The 22,476-nt window shown below is 47.1% G+C and overlaps 1 protein-coding gene and 2 long non-coding RNA genes across 3 annotated transcripts in view; 2 read left to right on the top strand and 1 right to left on the bottom strand.

Annotated features, from left to right (window-relative positions):
• Gm52532 overlaps nt 1–3,821 on the top strand; it is a 35,434-nt gene extending 31,613 nt beyond the window's left edge. The window contains exons 2-3 of the long non-coding RNA XR_003953949.1: nt 3,260–3,548; nt 3,657–3,821. This is a non-coding gene — a long non-coding RNA (predicted gene, 52532). The remainder of the gene's footprint in view (nt 1–3,259; nt 3,549–3,656) is intronic.
• Acss1 (acyl-CoA synthetase short-chain family member 1) overlaps nt 1–21,512 on the bottom strand; it is a 50,130-nt gene extending 28,618 nt beyond the window's left edge. Inside the window, exons 1-2 of the mRNA NM_080575.2 lie at nt 21,157–21,512; nt 13,108–13,204 (exon numbers count right to left, since the gene is read on the bottom strand). Of these exons, the coding sequence (NP_542142.1) occupies nt 13,108–13,204; nt 21,157–21,469 (410 nt within the window). The 5' untranslated portion in view covers nt 21,470–21,512. The remainder of the gene's footprint in view (nt 1–13,107; nt 13,205–21,156) is intronic.
• Nucleotides 20,766–22,204, top strand: E130215H24Rik (RIKEN cDNA E130215H24 gene). The gene is made up of 2 exons (NR_040331.1): nt 20,766–21,229; nt 21,733–22,204. It is a non-coding gene; the product is annotated as an RIKEN cDNA E130215H24 gene (long non-coding RNA).
• The last annotated feature ends 272 nt before the right edge of the window (nt 22,205–22,476 follow it).

Below are 22,476 nucleotides of genomic sequence, written 5' to 3' on the forward strand. Positions count from 1 at the left end.
CACGGGTCTCTTTCCCAGGAAGGAGAACACAAAATGCCAGTTTGTCCTAGGTACTTTGCAGGATCTGATCTTTGGCTCTAAGGAAATGTGACCTAAGGGTCTGTGGGGGCTCTGAGCAATCCACCTGCTTTGTGGTCACTAGCCGGCACAATAGCGGGGGCAGATCTAAGAAGGGTGCATGATCAACCACAAGACAGCTGCTGCCCTTTGAGGTCCAGACATTCACTGGGGCCTGAGGTTGAGAGAGACCTAGAAGAAGGCAGGCCAACCGTATATCATTGGTACAACCAACACCACCCACCTGCTATGTGCTACCCCCCTCCCCCTCCAGCCACACTCGCTTCCCAGTGTGAGCACAGGAAGCCTCTCCCAGCATGGTGCTAGCATCAGGGTGATCCATCACCTTGTACCACCTCAGCCTAAAATGGCTGGTTCCCTAACTCAATTTCTCATTTTCTTCCTGCCTTATAAGAGCAATAACTAACAGCAGTAGTATGCCCTGTACCCAGAATTGTTCCGAGCCTTCAGACAGAAGAACTTTTGTAATAGCTTTCTGTCACCGAAACAAACTACCTGAGACAATCACCGTAGTAAAAGAAAAGGTTTGTTTTGGGTTCTTGGTTTCATACTTATTTATTATTTCATGGTTATTTCTGTTGCTCTGGACCTGTAGTGGAGGCTCAGTACATCACAGTGAGAGTATATGATGAAGCCTTCCATGTCAGGGTGACAGGGAGAAAGAGGAAAGGAAGGGGGAGGGGGACACACTAAAATCCCAATATCTCCTTCAAGAACATGCCCACAATGACCTAAAGACCTCCCAGTAGACTTTACTTCTTGAAGAGTCTACTACCTTTTACCACCATAGGCTGCACACAGTACTGTTGACAGATGGGTCTCTCAGGGTGGCAGGGGTAGGGCGTGGGGTGGGGAACAACAGTCAAGACTTAAACTTCAACTGCCAAACGATCTGTGGGCTCTGAGCTCTCTTTCTCCATACAAGGAAACTGAGTCACATGAAAGTTAAGCTGTTTTTTTTTTCTCGGAGTTATTCAACCAAACAAATTAGAGCCGGATGTGAACTCAAGCGTGAGCTAGCTCTAAAAGCCTGGCGCTTACCCAGCGCTCCTCAGGAACCTTGGTACCACGATAATTTCCATTCTTCCTAATATAAAGTGTCTCCCAAATCAAGATTTCCCCCATCAGCACAATAATGTTATTACCGTTCCTCTTGAGCTAGTTTGCTTTTAAATGCTTATTTGTTTTATAAGAGGACTAGGCTGAGTGGAGACAGCCTATGCTGAGCACGTGTGAGCACTGAGTTCCATTCCCCGGTGCAGACGATGGGAAGGAAGGGAAACAGAAGCAGATTTGTTCAAAAGGGAAGTTAGGGACTAAGGAGATGGCTCAGCAGTTAAAAGAGCATACGGGTCCTGCACAGAACCCAAGTCCAGGTCCCAGTACCCACATAGGACTGTCACACTTGTGACTCCAGCTCCACAGAGGATCCAAAGCCTCTGGAGTCTCTGAGCACCTCCACTCACAGGTACATCCATACGCAGAGACACGCAATGCTCATAATTTAAAAATAAACCTTCTGGAGATTGGGGAAGTTGGTAAAAGAACGGATTGAAGTCGACCGCCCTGGAAGCTAGATTTCTTTGTACCAACAGAATGGAGGAGAGGTACAGGGGAGAAGCATAGCACCACAGTCAGCACCTTCTGTCCCTGGGATTGCCCCGGCCATGTCAGGTCACATCCCACGTGCCTGACCAAAGCCAGCAGGCTGTCAGCCAAAATTATACCCCCGCAGGATAGAAGTATCCAGTCAGACCCGAAAAAGACTGTTCTCGCTATGGACTGATTTTCTCTTGTTCACCTCCCGTTTATGAAAAAGAAGTTCTCTTCCTTCCTGGCCCAAAGCGCAGCTCACACATCCCAGAGGAGGCAAGTGCTAACGCAATAAGCACTCAAGAGGCTCCCTGCAGGCTGGAAGCCCAAAGAGCTGGTGGGATCCCAGCATGGAAGCCAGCAAAAGCAGCTGGGCCTGGAAGAACACTCCACCCTGGATGGCAGACTTGTTTACTGCTCCAAAACCACACAGGGAGTCCTTTTCCTAGTGAGACGCGAAAGTGAATGTAGCTATTAATTTTCTAAAAACAATCACTTTCCCGGTAATTAAAAAAAAAAAAAACTGACAAACCCACAGGATGTTTCCATTTCCCATTGTAACTCCTTTATATACCAAGTTTTACACTGTGTGCTTCTCATTTTCCATTGAAACTCACTGATATACCATGTTTTACACTGTGCGTTTCTCATTTTCTATGTTTTTTCAGTGCAACTCACACTGTAGAACATGGTATATGAATGAGTTGCAGTGAAAAACATGGAAAATGAGAAATGCCACCTGGTGACAATCCAGCAATCACTCTTCGCAAGTTCTTGTGGCAAAACAGAGAAGCTGAGGACCCACCGAAAGTTCCAGACTAGGCACAAGCTGGGAGTCAGTCTCTATTGAGGCTTTCCTGTGAGTCCACAGAGCACTGCAGTTTGACACTTAGAGAATGGTCTCTGGGAAATATTTATTCCAGCAGACACTCCAGGAGTCAAATCTAGCCTGGGTGCTCTCCCTGCCTCTTGAAGCAGCTTGGGGAAGGAGAGAAGGAGAGACAGCTCCTATGACCTTGTCACGCTGGCAAGTATTCCAAAAGCAGCTTTCTTGGGAAGACAGTCCTGTAGCTCGGCTGATTTCAAACCCCCATTCAGGCTCCCTAAACAAGGTGTTGAAAGCTAAGTACAGAATCAGTGGTATGGATTCTTAAGTAAACTTGTCTTGCTGCCCCAGGACGCTCCTCAAAACAGCCTGTGTCCTCCAACCTCTGTGAGAATGTCTATATAAATAACTTAAACTAAGCTTTTCCCCCATCATTAAAAAACTCGTCAGTCATATAATTTCTATTTACTACCTGGGAGGTGGGGAAGAGCAACCACAAGCCTCTTCTTATTCCAGTTCTGTCGATTCCTGTTCCTGGTTGAATGACTTCTCACCCTCGCTTTCAGATGACCGTGAGTTCTGTGGCATCTAAGAGGTTGGTCCCTCTGCCCTTTGGGATACAGGTTCAAAGGCAGAGAGCACACTAGCACAGCTCCCTTGGGTAGCTCTGCCACTTAGGTCAAGTAGCTCATGCTGGCTGAGAGGCTAGTACTAGCCCATAAATGCTGGAACCCTCACCAGGCCTGGTGCCTTTCCTTGCAGGCTCAAGGCTTCCTGGCAATTTGCACAAAGCATTTCCATTTGTGCCAGTGGGGAACGCCATTCCAACGACCTCATGCAAAACAATAGAGCCATCCATCTCACCCGCCAAAGACCCAGATCTCCTCTCCAGGCTTCACCATGTCTCCCAGCCCTCTGGTGCCACGAACCCTGCTCCTGCCCAACTGCCCTCGGCGCCTGCTTATCCTCCAGGACCTATGTGATCGTAAAGGCAGCGCCTATCAGTGAGCAGGGCACTGCCTGCATTAGGATGCTACCTTAGCTGTGGTTGGTATGTTAATTACTTTTCTCCTTGCTGAGATCAAATATCCAAGAAGAAGCCATTCAAAGATGGAAGAGTTTGTTTGCTTGTTTGTTTGTTTGTTTGTTTGTTTTACAGTTCAAGAGATTACCGTCCTAACTGGGAAAGCAAGAGGCAGGAGCCCAAGGAAGCACAAGATAGAGGGCATCTGCAGTCAGGAAGCTTCCTGCCGAAGCTTCAGACATAAATGTGGCATGCAGCTCCTATTCTCTTTACATTCAGTCTGGACGCCCAGCCTATGGAGTGTGTCTCCTACAGTTGGGGGGGGCGGGGTGGGGGGACAGGTCTTCCCACGTTAGTCTGTTAACCTAATCCACAAACTCCCTTACAGACAAAGCCAATTCTGGATCCTGTCAAGTTGACAACCAACACTAAGCATCGCACAGGCAGGGAGTCTCTGGGCTGCAGAGACTGCCCCTGTGAGAGGCAACAGGACAGCAGACGAAAATATTTTCTATACCTCTGCAGAGGCCAAGCTGAGTGCAAACCTAAGAATGGCTTTTCCAGCTGTATGAGATTCTCAGCTCCAGAAGCCCTCTGGGAGTCAGAGCTGTAACCTTGAATAGTGACCTAAGGTCATCCACAAGAGCGGCTGGCTGCTCAGACACAGCGGGGGTGGAAAGCCCACAGGGTACAACCAACAGGAGGAGGGCTGCAGACTGGACACAAAGGAGATAAAAGACTTCAGGAGGACAGAGGGCTGGGTGGCAGAACCCTCACAGTCTGTCCTCACCATCCCAAGGCTGTACCCTAAGGCATGGCATGCTGTGTCCCCCACATAAGAAAAGGGCAAGGGTGAGGGTGTGAAAATGTCCCTGGAGAAGAGCATAGGATGCAGTGCTGGGGGGAGGAGACCAGTTTCACATTTCTAGGTAGCAAGAGGTCTGTCTGATCCATGGGTCTGCTGTCCCAAAGAGGACCCTCCTGCGGGGGTGGGGGGGTGGGGGGGCACAGGAAGTCACAGCTGCATACAGCAAAGCTGGAGTCAGGCTAACTCCTAACCTACAGTCTAGAAGCAGGAAGAAAAACACAACGCAGCAACGAGGAAGCTCTTCCCTTCAGGCTTCTCAAGCAGGGGCAGAGGCTCTGCCCCATCCCTTAGAAAACGAGTCCCCCTTTTCTCTCCCTCAGTTGAAGCTTTTCCATCGCCTGCAAGCTGTCTACCCCCACCTGCTCTTGCATAGCAGAAGAGAGGTCACAGAGTGGAGACCCAGCTTCGAGGGAGGTGCTTGTTTCTGTGTGCTCTTCAAGTTGAACCTTGGCCAGGTTTGCCCAGAGAGAAACCTCAAAAGGGCTCCATCGAAGAGGTCTCGTGAGACTTAAATAAACTTTCTTAGCAGTCCAACGTTCTTTCCATCCTACGTGTAAACTTCTCAGTGTGCCCAAAAGACAAGCAAATGCAGTATCCATATGTAAGAAAATTCAAAACATCTTCGAGCTTCGATGTAAGAAGCCAAGGTCTCAAGGAAAGGTTTAAAATAAGTGTATCCAAGACTGGAGAGATGGCTCAGAGGTTAGGGTTGCATAGTGCTCTCGCAAAGGAACAAGGTTCACAATGCCCTCTTGTGTCTTTCTTTTTTTTAAATTTATTTATTTTTATTTTTTCTTTTTATTAAGACATTTTTTTCTTTTTTTTTCTACTAGATATTCTCTTTATTTACATTTTAAGTGTTATCCCCTTTCCTAGTTTTCCCTCTGAAAATCCCCTATTCCCTTCCCCCTCCCCCTGCTCACCAACCCACCCACTCCTGCTTCCTGACCCAGGCATTCCCCTATACTGGGGCATTGAACCTTCACAGGACCAAGGGCCTCTTCTAGGCCATCCTCTGCTACATATGCAGCTAGAGCCATGAGTCCTATCATGTGTTTTCTTTAATTGGTGGTTTAGTCCCAGGGAGCTCTGGGGGTACTGGTTAGTTCATATTGTTGCTCCTCCTATGGGGCTGCAAACCTCTTCAGCTCCTTGGGTACTTTTTCTAGCTCCTTCATTAGGGACCCTGTGCTCCGTCCAATGGATGACTGTGAGCATCCACTTCTGTATTTGTCAGGCACTGGCAGAGCCTCTCAGGAGACAGCTATATCAGGTTCCTGTCAGCAAGCACTTGTTGGTATCCACCACAGTGTCTGGTTTTGGTGGTTGTTTATGGGATGGATCCCCTGGGGCAGTCAATGGATAGTCATTCCTTCAGTCTCTGCTCCAAACTTTGTCTCTGTAACTCTGTCTATGGGTATTCCCCCTTCTAAGGAGGACCAAAGTATCCTTCTTGAGTTTCACGTGTTTTGCAAATTGTATCTTGGATATTCTGAGCTTCTGGGTTGATATCCACTTATCAGTAAGTGCATATCATGTGTGTACTTTTGTGATTGGGTTACCTCACTTAGTATGATATCCTCCAGATCCATCCATTTGGCAAGAATTTTATAAATTCGTTGTTTTTAATAGCGGTGTAGTACTTCATTGTGTAAATGTACCACATTTTCTGTATCCATTCCTCTGTATAGGGACATCTGGGTTCTTTCCAGCTTCTGGCTACTATGAATAAGGCTGCTATGAACATAGTGGAGCATGTGTCCTTATTACACATTGGAGCATCTTCTGGGTATAACTCTTGTGTCCTTCATGAGCTCATACACACATAGTGTAGATACATTCTGTCTCTCTGTGTGTGTCTCTGTGCCTCTCTCTGTGTGTCTCTTTGTCTTTCACACACACAATAAACCATGGCACATGGCACACTCAGCACTCATCTCAGTGTGTGAGAAGAATGATTCCACTTTGCAGATGAGGAAACTCCAGTCAGAGGGGTGATGTGTGCTTGATCACACATAGCTGGGGAGAAGGGAGACCATGGAGCAGGCCTACTGAAGACCTTGGCACAAGATTACCTGGTCAGACCCCTCCAAAGGCTGTCTTCCTCTGCCTTTCAACCCAAGTCTTCCCAGAACCTCCTCAACTGATGTCCAAAGAGTGACTTCCTATTTCCTGTCATTTCAACCCAAAGAGACTAGCCCCTTCTTGTCACATTGGTAGAACTCAGGGTCCAGGACAGAAATAGGTTCCTAGGGAAGTGGTTCCAGCTCAAGGTTCCCCCACCTCCACGCTGACTTCAGTATGTGGTGTAAGTCATCCCTGTCAAATGTATAAGGGGAGACCCACCGCACCACCACAGTCCAGACCCCATTCTTCACTTCCCTGTGGCTGTAGAGGAATTTTAATCTGGCAACATAGCTACTCTGGCAAGGAATTACACCAAAGACCTTCTAGGTCTGTGTGGTACAGTGGAATGATACACCTTCAATCACTCTGGCTGGAATACAGACATGCTCTTAGTACACACCTTTAACCCCAAACAATGAACGTAAAGTTAGTTTGCAGAAGGAAGTAGCCATGTTTGAAAGTGGCATCTAATTGAGAGCCAGACAAAGTAATGAATCAGGGAAAGACTTGACAGAATGAAGAAGGAAAGGGACCAATAAGATGAAAGAGGGAGAAGGAAGAAAACCAATAAAATAAAAGAAGGGTACGGGGAGAGCGATGGGGGCCAATGAATATGAGCAAAGCATAAAGATATGCATATAAAATGGCATAATGAAAAAAAAATGGCACAATGAAACCCATTATGTTGTACACTGAAAGAGAAAAGCTGATCTTAGGGCCTGTCATTTGGGCTCTGGTTCAAAGTCAGACCTCTGCAGTGAGCCTAAGAGAAGAACTATATTAACTCAGACCTGGTGCCTTTCTTCTGAGGTCATGCTTATAGACTGCAGGGCCTCAGTCAGTTCCCTGACTTACACCCTCTCCCACCTAGAAATCTGGGCTAAACCCCTCAAGCATGACAGGGAGGGCCCTACCAGCCAGGCAAACAGAGTCCTAAAACCTCATCAAGCCTACCACAGATGCACTGGGGTTTCTCCACGTGTACCAGGAGTCTCAGCAATGTCCACCTGAGGTATGCAGGGTTGTCATGTGAAAGACACCCAGGGGGTGAGAAGGGGTACTGCCCAGGTGCCATCTGCCCACCTTCCTTGAAAAGGACCAGATTACCCATGCTTTGCCCGGTGGCTTACCTCTGTCCACAAGTGTAAGGGGGACTCTGCCTACCACTTCCCTATGGTCACACAGCTTGGAGTGGACATAGGACATCCAATCTCAAGTGCCTCTGGCAGAGTGTCCCAGGGAACTGTGTTCTTTGTCTCATTACTCACTGCTCTGAGTTTGTGGCCATATACAAAAGGCCATGTGAAGTGGGTTATATAGACATACATGTGCACATGTATGTCTACTCACAGGCAAAGGTTAATAAGTCACTCAGGGCATGTATTCTCAAAGGACAGTGCCAAGGCATAAAGCAAGTCTGTGCCTACCCTTGCTGTGGGAATTGACTTAGAAGGCATGTGAGACAGAGTGAGTGCACATGCACGCGTGTTTACCTCCATGCTTGTCACACTGTGGTGACTTTTGAGTTCCTAGGAGAGGGGTGTTATTCAGGGCTGAATCCCAAATAACTGGGTAAAGATGTTGTTAGTTCACAAAACCAGATTACTCAGAAATATTACTCAGAAATACACCTGTGAGAGAGCTTAGTAGACACAATGGTGAGAGGCACTGGCACCTGAGGAAGGCAACACATTTGTGTCCATCCATGACTAGGTAAATCCCAGACCAGATGCTGGCATGGTTCCTTCCAATGGGCTTCATCCCAGGATCCACCAGGCCCCAGAAACATCTGCTGACGTGGCCCTCAGCACTTGATGTGGGTTCATAGCACTGACCTTGCTGACGCAGAGCTAAACTGTAGTTCTCTACCCACACAAGGCATTTGCCCACAAACAAACAACACCACTTTCTGAGTCCTCTCCTTATCTGTAAGATTTGATTCAAAACTATATCAGAAAAAAAATTGATCAACAGTACTTGGGGAGCCAGACAGAAGAACTGATAATGTGCAAGGAACAAAAACAGTATCTTAAAATATACAAGCATTTTGCATTGGAATCAGCCAACGGGTTCATTGCAGATAAATTTCATATCAAAATAGAAAACAAGCACATATGATCTATCCTCGAGTTAGTCACACACACATGTTGGAGAGCTTGTACGGGTTTGAAGTGTGACTGTGACCTCTCCCCCAGAGACTCGTGTGTTTGAACAACAGTACCAGTTGTTTCCTAGCAACTGGTACTGTTTAGAAACATTAGAAGGGAGAACCTTGCTGGAGGAAGTGGGTCACTCAGTAGCAGGTCCTAGAGGTAATAGTCTGGCCCAGCTTCCTTCCGGAACTCTTTCTGCCTCCTGATGACCACACTAGGTGACCAACTGTTCCACCACTACAGAACAGCCTGCAGTTATTCTTTCATCAGCACGACAGACTGTATACCCTCAAACTGTGAGCCAAAAGGAAGCCCCTCCTCCTCTCATTTGCTTCTTGTTAGATATTTGGTGGCGATGATTTTTTTTTAAAGTACCTAATACAGTATTGATATTACCACAACTCACTTTGAAACAGACTGGAAAATAGTATAGATACACAGACAAGGCAGGGGGTGGGGGGGTGGTTTGTGATATCACACCACAAAATACCGTAAAATTTAGGTGGTAAGTAGAAACCGTTTCAAGTTTTTTCATAGCAAAATGTTGAAAATAATAATTAACATTATTATTATCATTGTTATTATTATCTAATCAAATTATTTTCTTTAAAATAATTCTGTCATGGTGTTTTGGGTTTTTTTATTGGATATTTTCTTTATTTACTTTTCAAATGTTATCCCCTTTCCTGGTTTCCCCTCCAAAAACCTCCATCCCCTCCTCACTCCCCCTGCTAACCAACCCACCCACTCCTGCAATATCCCTGGTCAGCTGTTGACCTTACTGTTGCTAGCTCTCATTAGTGTGTTTGCAATTCAGTGCATATGCTCAGCTCAGTCTCTTTGGGCCAGTCCTAGACAGTCATTTTCACTTCACTGACAACCCCATTTTACAAAAAGGGAAGTGGTGTCAGACCATCAGGCAGGAGGATAATCTGAACCAGTGAGGACCATAGGAAACAAACAGGACAAAGGTCACTGGTACCAGTCTGCTCCCAGTGCAGATTCTCTCTATACGGCCCCAGGTCCTGTCTACATGCAGATGTCCAGGTCACCTGTAAGCTCAGAAAAAGCTTCTTCTGGAACCAGAAAGACATACCGCCCTCATCATCGCCTGTAATAATTACAACCCCTCAGGGTTCTATCTGGTTTTCTTTGCAGCACTGGGTACTACATTTAGGGCCCACTACTTTACCCATAGTGTTATAAGCCCTTGTATTTTCTTTGTGTGTGGTTTTGGGGTGAGCTGTTTGTGCATGTTTGTTGAGACAGAGGCTTTCGAAGTAACACATGTTGGCCTCATACTTTCCATCTTCCAGCTTTCTAGTACAAGTGTGCACCACTGTGCCTGGCCACACCGAGTTCCTTTAAATGCTCAGGGCTGTAGTGTAGCTCAGTGGCAGGGCACTTGCCTGGGATAATCAAATTCCTGAATTTCATCCCTAGCAGCAGAAGAAGAATAACTACGAGAGGGGGAGGGGGAGGGGAAGAGGGAGGGGGAGAGGGAGAGAGAGAATCTAAGAGTCTGGAGCTTAACCTTTGAGTCTACAGGACTTTTGACCACCACACAGGGGAAAGAAATCACTTTATTTCAGAGGTAATAGGAAATCTGTCTACTGGTATGTATGTAGCAAATCAAACACCTTAAATGGCCAGGGAGGGGCTAATTAGAGACCTTCATACACTTAGTTCAGTTCCGGAGTGTATGTAACACTTTGCCCAGCAGCAGACACAGCCATCCAGTTCTAAGCCATCAGAGACCCACCAGGGCACAGCAAACTAATTCTGCATGTTTGTAGAGGGACAGCTCAGTAGACAGACACTTCACTTATATATTCAGAAGTGTGTCTGCGTGTCTGGGAGCTACTTTACTCCTGTCAACCTCAAATCTCTCTTGTCTTTAATGAGCTGGCTGCAAACCTGAGCGTTCTGTGTGGTTAACCTTTAAACCTTCAACCATACATTTCAGCAGCTCAGATTGCCAAATACCGCTGCATCTGGCCATAGGGCATCCCTAGCAGCTTGTGCACCAACGGTTCTAAGCACACCTGTCATGGGGAGTGAGGGAAACCACGGTCCTTTGAGCAGCATCAATGGACTGCCTCATGTGACTTGCCTCCGCCCTACCACATGTGACTTTTGTCTTTTAATGAATGACAGTTCCCAAGCAGCCACCAAGTTTGAGAAGGATGTATATTGACATGCAAATGGAGTTAGACGTGAAATCCTTACAAAGCAGCTGAACTAGCCAATTCCCACAAGCAGCATTCCTCAAGTTCCATTGTACAGAAACCATGTGGTCATCCCCTCATCCAGGCTCAGAGCAATAAGATGTTGTTGGTTTGTAGGCCACATGGGGGCTGAAGCCAGGTACCAGAGGGGGAAAAAACAACTACAGGAGCCCTGGGCTCAGCCCAGAGAGGGAGAGAGGTGGCAAAGTATGCCACAGCCCTCAAGCTATGAAGGCTATACAGTATGCCAGAGGGCTGGTAGGTAGGGTAGATAAAGCATGAGTGGGCCAGTAACACTACCAGTTTCTACAGAAGATTAAAAATATCACCTTGGGACTGGAGAATTGGCTCAGTGGTTAAGAGTGGGTTCTTACAAAGAGTCCAGTTCCTAGCATCCACATCAGGTGGCCACCTACCTCTACCTCTGGCTCCAGGGCATCCAATGCCCTCTGCTGGACTCTGTGGGGACCTGCACTCTCGTGCACATACCCCCACACTCATGCACACATCTACACACATATACACATGATTTTAAAAATAATTAAAATAATTCTTTTTTTTTTAAGTTACTTTGCTTTCTACAGCCTGAGAATGGTATACCAGGATTGAATTTGGTCTGGAATAAGACTAGAATTTCAGAAGCACATGGGAAATGAGAGTTCAATTGCCCCTGAGTTACCTGAGTGTCCACAAGCAATTGCTACGCTCAGAGCCCTGGTCTGAAACTGTTTCCATGAACACTCCTCCTATGCCCTGTTCATCCCCAGGGCCCAGCCACCATACTTTCTCCCTGCAGCCAGGATATGGTATTTCTGCTCAACAGTTGGATCTCAGATTAAACATCCTCTGGGAGACCTTCCCTAACTATTCAACCTAAAGTGACCTTCTGCCATGCTTTGGAGATTGGTTGTTATTGTGACATGCTCTAACCAGTAGTAACTGATATAAGGGCATGAAAAAACACTTGCTAGACAATTGGTTGGATATGGAAAGGCTGAAGCTACACACTTGGACCTGAACATGGAACCATGAACACAGAACACATGACTTAAGTACATGGCAGGCCAGAGATGCCGTTATAAAGATAAATTATAGATGCTGTTATAAAGATAAATTGTATCTTTAGCCAAAAGGTGGTTGTTGTTGTTATTATTATTTATTATTATTATTATTATTATTATTATTATCATTACTAGGAATAGATCCTGAGGTCTTCTGCTAGGCAAGCATGCTCTCAGTGAGTTATACCTATGCTCAGCTAATGAGGCATCAATGAAGAGGCAATACCCTCCGTGCTGTACCACAGCATCTGTTGTAACACAACCCAGAGGCAGCAGCTTCAGGTAGCCAGTTATCCAAGGACCTATCAAAGTCTATGGCCACATCTCCCTGAATGTTCCCTACTTCATCTAAAACCTTGGTACTGCATCACACACTTGGTACTCCAAGTCCAGATAGTGTATAGGTTCCATTTATGAAATCAAGGAACATTGTCAGCCTTTTTAAAAACTTATGTAAATGACCGCCCCACCATAAGATATATAGAAAAAGGCCAGCAGCTGGTATTGATAACAGGGTAATTCTTTGCTGCCTGTTTAAACCGTTACAGGATAACAATGGAGGGCAGGATGGTATGAAGGACCCTGGCGCTAACCTGACTCAAATTAAGATCTACTAGTATGTGACCTTAGGCAGACCACTTAATTTCTGTGCATTTCACATCAGTGACAGGAGACACTAGTAGCAAGTGCTCCAAAGACGCCATCCACATTCAGGCTCTGGCAGCTTTAGCTCCTGTGCATGAGTTTGCCCTGTCTTATTTGAGTAGCTCCAGCTCAGGGTTTTTGTTGAACTGAATACAACTAGAATTCTGCATGCTCTGATACCTGCCACAACCTGTCTTGCCCACATCTTCTTTTCCTGAGCTAACAGAACACCCCCAAAGCTGAAACATCTCCCAGTGCTTAGATAATTCCATGTCCTGAGCCAGACACAGCAGCAGAATAGGGCCAATGCCTCCCCAGTCTCTTAACATCGCTGTAGGAATCTTCAGACATTAGGCGTCACCAAGCAAACACACAACCAGAGTCCTTCCAGACTAGAAAGTGTGTTAATGGTCACAAAGGGATCAATCACCTTCCCCAAATCCAAACCTCAGAAAGGTCCAGGTGGTGTTTTGGGTGTTGAGGGTCCCAGGTGTCACACAGTACCTGTAAGTGATTCTCACTTCTGTCCCAGGTTCATCTCTCTCCCAGATCAAAGCTATGGTCTCAGGAGACTTCTGCACATGCTGATCCAGGCAGTTGACTATGCAAAGAAAAGTTAACAAATGTTATTCCAGATGCTGTAGAGGGGAATGGAATAGGATTTGATTTGCTGTGGCTTGCTGTTCCTGCAGAGCAGGATCTCTCTCTCAGGAAGGAGTAACTGCCACAACTGCAGAGAACAGGGACAATCACTACAAACACGACCTGCCTACAAGGTGACCTTCCACGCAGACTCTGAGGTCATCCCACCATTCCAGTGGTCTCCACACTGGATCCATGTGGCATCACCACCTTAAGCTGGGCATGCCTTTCAAGAAAGTTCTCCCCTCCCCCTCTGCTACCCAAGCTCGGCTCACATGACTTGCTGGGAAAAGCACAAGGTCAATGGGCTTGTTTACCATAAACCTGAAGACAAGTGGGCTCAGTTCTGTTGACATCCTGTTCACTGATCACTTGATTTTAAAGGTGAGTTTAACTCGGGTCAGTTCATGCAGTGCCCACTTCTACCCAAGCATATTCCCACCAGTGGCCTCAAGGTATTTGGAGGAAATCTGAGATGGACTCAGATCAACAGATCACTGGGGCTGAAGTTACCCAGACAAGACAAACCTTTTCACAGAAGCAAAGAGCAACTTGGGACGAACAGTAACAGCCAGAGTCTGGATGTGAGCAGCATCCTGAGGGACCCACTCCCAGTATTTCTCATCCTTGGTGTGAAGTGCAGAGATTGAGCAGCCTGCCGAAGGTCACACACTAACAGATTTGACTCGTACTAGCTCCAGGTCCCTCACATGGCCCTCCACTCTCCCTGAAATGGTCCAAACAGGCGGTCAAGAACTGCTCTGTGCAGCAGATGGAAGAAAGCTGAGCCCAATCTGTGGCAAAGGGGAGAGGAGCTATGAAGAGGTGTGATCCACAGACAGAAGAATCTTAGAACTGTGCAGAACGGGGAAGTGTGCAAGCAGCTGAGAATAGGCAGATGCTACAGAGACTGGAAAAACAAGGCTGTTGGGGGAAGAAACTAGCAAGCTAGCTTCACAAATGTCAGCTGAATGCGCTGCCAGGCTGAATCTAGTTTACTGGTGTGGCGATTGTGTGTGTGTATGTGTGTGTGTGTGTGTGTGTGTGTGTGTGTGTGTGTGTGTACACAAATGCCCAAACACCAAGAGTTTTCATCCTAAAATCATGGCTTCAGAGCTTGTTAACAGTCAACAAAGAAGTCAGCCCTTGGCACAGGGCTGTGTCCCCAGCTGCCTGGTGGTGGAGGTGACTCTGAACTGGTCATGACAAGTTAGGAAAGGTCACCAGGGAATCAGTGCTAAGGAAAAATCATGAAGGAGAATCAGGATAGAACTGGTTAAGAGCAGGAAGTATGAGCTGTTCTGGACAGCTGGGAGCCCACCAGCCCCTGGCAGAGACTATGCATTTTAAGGAAACAGTCCTGCTGCAGCCTGTCTTGGAACCACACACTGGCAGACTCTTGTGTGTTTACAGGTACATCACTGTATATGACGCTTCCAGATTTTGTGGGGATTCCATTTCTTTCTCTTCCTGGTGGGGGTGTGGGGGTAATAAAGGTACTTGATAGCCCAGTATGACACCTGGCCATACCTTATTGGTTGGCAGCCTGCAGCTACCTAAAAAAAAAAAATCCTCAGGTCTGGCTCCAGGCCAGCCACCCACTAACTACAGTGCCCTTGTCATTTACTTCAAGTCTCAGCTTTTTAATCCACAGGGTGGCATAGCAACCCTTGACTCTGGGTGAGTATAAGAATTAGCCACCCACAAGTGTGTCATGAGATTGGACCTGAGGATGTCACAATGTCCCCAAGGAACATGCCAACAGAATAATCCATTCCTTAGAACCATCTCAGTATGGGTCCTGACAGAACCATGAACCTAAAATTCCAAGTTCATAATGGTTTTTTTGTTTGGTTGTTTGGTTGGTTGGTTGGTTGGTTTTTTAGCAAATACTACAATTCCTCCCACTGCTTCAGTTACAGGGAAGAAAAGAAGGGGTGGCAAAGAAAAAAGGAAAGAGGCAGGGAGGAGAAATAGGAGAGTGAGAGACAAAAAGGAGAGAGGAAGGGAAGGGATGGGGGAGAAGGAAAAGGGAAGTGAGGAAAGAGGCAAGAGGGAAAAAGGAAGACAGGGAAGGTTGGGGAGAGGAAGGAAGACATGGAGGATACTCTGCCTGCCTATACAAAACCTCTACATGTAAAAGAAAAAGCAACTCAATCCAAAGAATGGGCCGTGAGACAAGAACTTTCCACCTTCCAGCATTTTCAAGAGGAATTGGGCCGGGGCCCAGCACAACTGAAGGCAGAGCTCAAACCCCACCTCCTACTTTAAGCCTTCTAAGTCCCCTGTACACAGTGAGCCTCTGTCCTCCCACTTCTCAGTTGGCCTACTCCATGTAACACTTCCTTACTGTGCCCAGAGTCCTTTCTCCTGGGGACTGGTGGAGAGCCACAGACCTTCTTCACCTGCCATGTGGGTACCTTGAGCACATCACCCCAGTACAGATGCACTTTTTCACTCTGTCAAAGCAAAATTAACAGGAGACCATTGTTTTGGTCTAAGCTCTAGCACAGGCCAGACTAAAAATCAAAACGGAATTGTTCATGCTAAAGTTCATATCGCCAAGCTGAAACACGGCTGTTCATCGGACCTTTGGAGAAATCAAGATCAGAGGCACAAAAGTTGAAACCAAACTTTCAGTGTGCCTTGTGATGAAGTTCTCCCGCCTATGTGCTTATTCGGAAAAGGAGACACACAGCCTTGGTGAGTTAGCTGTCCATTGTTTTCACATGGTCCTGTCTTCCTGTTCCTACCTTTCAAGGGATGTGGCTGAAACAGCCAATTCGTTTTCTGATCTCTACTGTGAGTTCTCAGCCCTTCTCTGGCTACAAAAGGCAGCTTTCGATACTTGATATCTTTTATGAGACTAAGTGTTGTCCAACTGACCGTGTCAGAGCACATCATAGTAGTTCTTCCAACAGCAGATTTATCATCTATCTCTTTGTGTCGCTCGGGTGCTATGACAGTGGGCATCTTCCACTGTTTCTGAGGTTGGGCCTTTGTGTCTCCATCTATACAACAGGACCATTCCATGTTTGCATCATTAAGAGTGAGATATGGCCCTTAAAAACAGGGTATCTGCTCAGCCATGGGGCTCCTTCTCGGTAACTGTAGCACACAGCAGCCCAGCCCAGATCCTAACACAGTCTTATGAGCAGTTCCATTAATGCTTGTTAGTGGATCAGAGATTTAGTTTTATTAACAACACACACACACACACAAATTACAAGTGTTATTACTTCTATTACAAAGATGTGGCACACAATAATGTAGGAATTTTCAAACTCCCACCCCCAACCTTATAGCACAAGGAACGGAATGTAGAGTTTCCTACAGGCTAACTAACTGTACAACTACGAAACCACACCCCTGCTCCAAAAAGCTCTGATTGGTTGTTTAAATACACACACACCCACACCCAGCTCAGATGTAAGTGAATCCAGCACACAAAGCTTCAAGCGTCATGAAAAGGAACTGGGATTAATAAGTACACGAGGATTCACAATGGCTTTCTTTAAATAGCGAATTTCCCTGGCACATTGTGAGAACTTTCCTTCCAAAAGCTATATTTGCCAACTTTCCAGAAGCAGCTGCTATTTAAAGCAAGTCACGCTTCTGACGACGGAGAAGAATTCAGATTCTTCCAGAAGCTCTGCCTCATGAAACTGGAGCTGCGTTTTCATTTGGAGTTCCTTAAAAGGTTCGACCAGCTTTATCTGCCATCATCTCAGCCATCGAGGAAAGCATCAGCAACGTGACTTCTGTTTGTGCGGTGTTCCTAAAGTATCTAGAGGCCTTAGTGGCATTCAGTGGCAGAGTACCAGCCTAGCCTCTGTGAGACTCTGGGCTCCATTCCCAAAAGAAAAAACAAAAAAACAGAAAAACAAAAAACAACCAAACAAAAACACCCAAGAAGACTCTCAATGGATAGTTAAAGTTAAAATTAGTTTATTCCAGCCAGGCATAGTGGCAATATGCCTTTAATCCCAGTACTAGGAGGTGAAGGCAGAGGCAGATGAATCTCTTTGCATTCCAGAACAGCTTGATCTACAAAGTAGATCTGAGACTTACTGCTAAACAAGCTCACGCTTTCTAGCTCTTTCTGAACTCTAGCTGGCTGGTCAACTCAGCTGTTCTAGCTCAAACTTGTCTCCAAGATGACCGATTCAATCTGGCTTCTCTTAGTTTCTAACTGAATTGCTCTCTTTGGCCTCATACTGACTTTAGCAAGTTGTTTGACTCTTCTGGCTCCTCCTCATTCTCTGGCTTGTTCTGTCTTCACCTATGTCTAGCTTGTTATCTCTCTGCAACCTGTCCCTGTACAAGTGTCCTGGTAAAACTGCCTCCCTCCCTCTCCACCCTCTCTCTCTCTGCACTGCTCTCTTAAGTAGCTTCCCCTTCTTCTCTCTTCTCATGAGAATTGGACAGATCCTATCATGTCAAATTTTTCTCCAGTTGGTCACTTTGTCTGCCACTCAATTAAATGTCACTTTCAAACATAGGTGCTTCCTTCTACAAACTAACTTTACCTTCATTGTTTGGGATTAAGAGTGTATATTCCAGCCAGAGGGATTAAAGGTGTGTGCTAAAGGCTAGGCCACACCCGGACTAGAAACAGGTATTTTTCAGTAAATAACACAATCTCAGGGTTCACAGTGTGATCAAATATCCTGCAACAGGGTCTGTTTCAGATGGGCACAATACTCAGCAGCCTCCTGAAGGACAAACCAAGGTCACTGCTTCCCCAAATGCTTCATTAATAATTAACAGCGATGAGTGGTTAGGGCTGCACTGTGCTAAGAACAGTGTCAAGAGCTTTAATCTCACCTAATCCTAGCAAGAGCCCCGGCTGCGTGTGCTGAGAACATCATCTGATGGGGCAACAACGGCAACCAAGTACCCTCCCCACCCCAGACAGCCTGCTCAGCAGGAGCCTTCATTCCTACCTGAGTCTCTTGACCCTCAGGACACAGAACCTTCCATGAACCTAGCCATTATACCATGAGATGCTTTGTGTGGTTTGCAGGACATGTTTCAGTTGAGCCCAGCCTGAAATTTCACTTATCACAACTGTACAATCCATTCTCAGGAACCTTGATGAAATAACAGAGGATGGCTATTTTTACAAACAGTTATTTAGCTCATGCATCTAGAAGTTCAAAGGCTTGTGTCTGGTAATGCTGTCTTTGATGAGTGTGCCCTAAAATGAGGCAGAGCATCACGTGGAATGAGACATCCATTATCTCTTCTGGCCACTCCCTCTTATAAAACACCAAGATCAGAACCTTTTATCTCAGCCCGGATAACCTCTCCCAATCCTAGCTACCTCCCTCATAATAGCTGACAAGGGGACTTTACTGAGGAGCTTAGGGGATGAACCATATTCTAAGCATAGCACCCACCACTCAGGCCTCAAACCAGGAGGTGAGATATCAGGGAAGGGGAGAGAGTAGACCCCCGTGGGCCCTGAGAGTCCTGACCTAAGACCTCAGGATAATAAAAGGGTCATTATCCAGCAGTACAGCTAAATTAGAGTATGGAACAATGGTAACTACAATAATATTCCAGGACACACTGCTCTCTTTAGGTCAAATATAAGGAAACATGTGAAATGCAATGAAGTAAGAATTAAGACCTCAGTGTAGCCCAAAAGACCCAGCTGAAACCACCAAACTGTGCTGTGTGTGCTGTGCCAAGCACCTGCAGGGCCTGTCAATCACAGCTGGAAGACACCCAGCCACGGGGTTTCTAAACCTAAGAGTCTAGAGTGGGCCCCCGAATTTGCATCTCTAAAAGCTTCCTGGTCCAGCAGCATTGGTCTGGACCTTTGAAAAGCATTAGCCTGAAGATCACTGGAAGGATAATAGTGCCACTCAAATTTTTGGAACAAGTTGTCATTATCACACATAAACAGATCAGGCCTAAACAGCCCAATGACTTAACAACTCTCTAAGTGGCTCCCAGAGCAGCTGCAGTCGGTCTGTTCCCTGTTCACACTGTAACCCCTGGAGGTTGCAGAAACGGGCAAAGGGCAAAGATGCTGCTGACAGATAGGAAGCCAGACATTTGGAGAAGCTGCTTTCTTGCATGTCAGTTTGGCGAAGTTCAAACTCTGTCTGGCTCACACAGCTCTAATAGTAGAAGAATAGAGGCCAGAGAATTCCTAGAAGACCACACCCAAGCCTCACCATAAGGCTGATACCACTTCTTATCAGCTACAAGCTTGGTCGTCCCAGCGGCCTTGACCTCTTAAGGGAGGAGAGGTTTCCAAAGAAGCCGCACACTTTCTGCCCCCTTCCTTCTGCAAACTGCTATACTCACTTGAAGGACACTTTCTGCAAACGCAAGAACTTCTTAACCCAAGTTGAAGAATTTGCTGACTCAAGTCTAAAGGCAACACTTATCTAGTAAAAGACTCATTTAGATTAAACTTGTCAAGTGATATAATATACGGGGGAAAAATGACTTGTCCAAAGTTTCTTTAAAGTTTTGTGCTTTAAAAAAAGAACAGGGGGCTGGCAAGATGGCTCAGTGGTTAAGAGCGCTGACTGCTCTTTCGAAGTTCCCGAGTTCAAATCCCAGCAACCACATGGTGGCTCACAACCATCCGTAATGAAATCTGATGCCCTCTTCTGGAGTATCTGAAGACAGCTACAGTGTACTTACATATAATAAATAAATAAATAAATAAATAAATAAATAAATAAATAAATAAAAACAGACCCTATAATTTCTGAATATATTAAATCAGAACTGCTACAGCTTATTGATCACCAGTAAGCCTGGACAGGTTACTGTATCCCCACCCCCAGCACTGCGGTACAGACAGCATAAGAGGTGAGTATTGCTTTCTCATTTTACAAATGGGGCGATTGAGACGCACCAAAGCTGAAGAGGTAGTGAAACTGCAGACACCAGATTCCACCTCTAACTTTGGTCCTTAAACAAAGCATCACCTGCCACCTCGTCTTAAAGACCTTCAGTTCGTCCCTTACGCATCTCTGACCCATCCAACCCTCGCTCCCATCCCACAGGAATGCAAAAGTTCCCAACCCTCTGCTGTGCACCAGAGACACAGCCTGTCTGTCCAGCCCCTCTCAGTCCAACCCCTCCTTCAGTTCTCGGCTCCTCCGTGTGTTTCCCTGCCTCCACCCTCAGCAGAATCCGGGCTCATCAGAAAACTGACAGCTAGAGTGACTGATGTGTCTCGTTTAGAGATCAAGGGGGAGGCTGGTACATAGTCCAAGCTGGCTTTGAGTTCAGCTCCTCTTGACTCAGACTCCGGAGAGCTGAAGTTACACCTGCCTTTGACACTGTAGACGTTTGTTTTTGGGGTGCAGTTCTTAGACCGAGAACTTCCTGCCCACATACCCCAACCGGAGGAGATAAGCAGTTCCCTCCCAGGGGCTGACACTTTCTTCTTCCTGCACCCACCAAGCTCTGTTTACACTGCAAGGTTTGTCCTCAGGGGAGCCTCGAGCCCTAGCACCTGCAGTTGCCGATAGCAACCTATGTACTTTGCGTTTACCCTGCTGATCTGGGGGCCCTGAGTCAGAAAAGCCTGGACTCTTGGAGCATGGGCTCTCTCCATCTAGGCCTATCTGGGGTCCTAAGCTTTGTGTCTGAAGACAAAGCCCCCTAGAATCTGTGTTAGGGTAGAACACTCTGAGGTTAAACCGGGTATCCCCAGTTTCCCGCTAGAGACAGCGCTGCAGACTTGGGAGGGTAACTGCTGCTTCGCCAGCTGCAGTCTCTAGATCCGGTGGAATACAGAACAAAGTGACGTGACCCAAGGATTAGGGTGGGTGGTGAAGCATTCTGGAGAAAAGAGCCAAGGCCTGGGGGCAGCTGCTACTGACTGGAGCCTCCCGAGTCTCGGCGAAAATGAGCTGGACCCAGCAAGGCACTCACCAGACACATTCAACTGGCCTCCCAGGAACCAGCCGATCTTGCCCGTCCTGAAGTCACAGTCCCAGACAGTATGGTAAGGAGTGTCCCAAACTAGTGTGTCACGGGCCAGCGGCCCCCAGAAGGCGGCCGGCTCCTGGGCTGCCTGAGCGCTCAACGCGGGGTACGAGCCTGGTTGCGCTGCTGCAGGAACGCAGCCCGGGAGTCGGGTGGCGGTCGAGCGGGACACGCTCAGTGACCACCCCGATTGTCCAGAGCGCCCTTGCAGGCCACGCAGCAGTCGCCCCACACCGCTGCCGAGGCTGCGCGCCGCCATCTCGCCCGACGCCCCACGCGGGTGCGGTAGCCTGAGCGCCCCTAAGAGTCTCCACGGCCCCGCCCCGGCTCCGCCCCCGCGGCCACCACCCACTACTTCTCTCCCGGAGAAGCAGCTTCCTTGAGCCTGCCCCTTCCCACCTCTTCCCTCCTGGACAGGGACTCCGGGAGGTGGGTAGAACTAGGTTTTGTTGTGCGCCCAGTCCGGGGCTAGCCCGCGCTCTCGGCTTCAGTTTCCTGGGTTTCTGCGATCTCTTTTTACAGACCAAATAACTTTCTGGCTGGCGACAGAAGCTGCAAGTACACGGTTGGCCCAGCCTCCGGACCTGGGACACAGGCAGCGCTCTGAGATAAGATTGGGAACGCGTCTAAGTGGTCATAAGAGCGAAGCAGCTCACAGATGGTGTGGATGAACCGTCAGTTGGTTCAGCATACCATAGATTGAAGTCAAAGCTTTCCTCCTTAGGAGACCTTCTGAGAGTAAAGCCCTCTCCCAATGGTGTGGGCCTGTACAACCATGCCACACACACATAAATCACCCGCAGCGGGCTAAAGGGCTGATGAGCAACCCTGGGGGCCTTCAAACAGGAAAGGAGGTGCTATGAAGGCCTGAGTCCAGTAACAATATTTTGGTTACCAGCTGCTGACCTCTGCCAGGGCAGGTACCACTTCCTTGGGACCCTTTGCTGATTCCAGGTGGTGGGAAGCTATGGGAAAGAATAAATCAATGTCCATATCACATTGGGCCTCGTTGACCATCAGCTCCGTCATGAAGTTCAAGTTTTTGTTACTGAATAATCAAGAGTAAAAAGAAATGTGTCTCTACCAAATACTTAAGAAGTGAATAAATAATAAAAAAAATAAACACTAGAGGTCGGAGACTTTGGAAAACTGGTTTGTGGAGTTCTTCGGGCTGGCAAAGACTTTTTCCTGTTGGCAATGACAGCTGTAGATAGGTAGTTTCCTTGGAGGGGATACTGTGGGCAAGCTGCTGAGGAGGAAGGCGGT

The sequence above is a fragment of the Mus musculus genome, chromosome 2, assembly GCF_000001635.26.
Source record: "Mus musculus strain C57BL/6J chromosome 2, GRCm38.p6 C57BL/6J".
Classification (NCBI taxonomy): domain Eukaryota; kingdom Metazoa; phylum Chordata; class Mammalia; order Rodentia; family Muridae; genus Mus; species Mus musculus.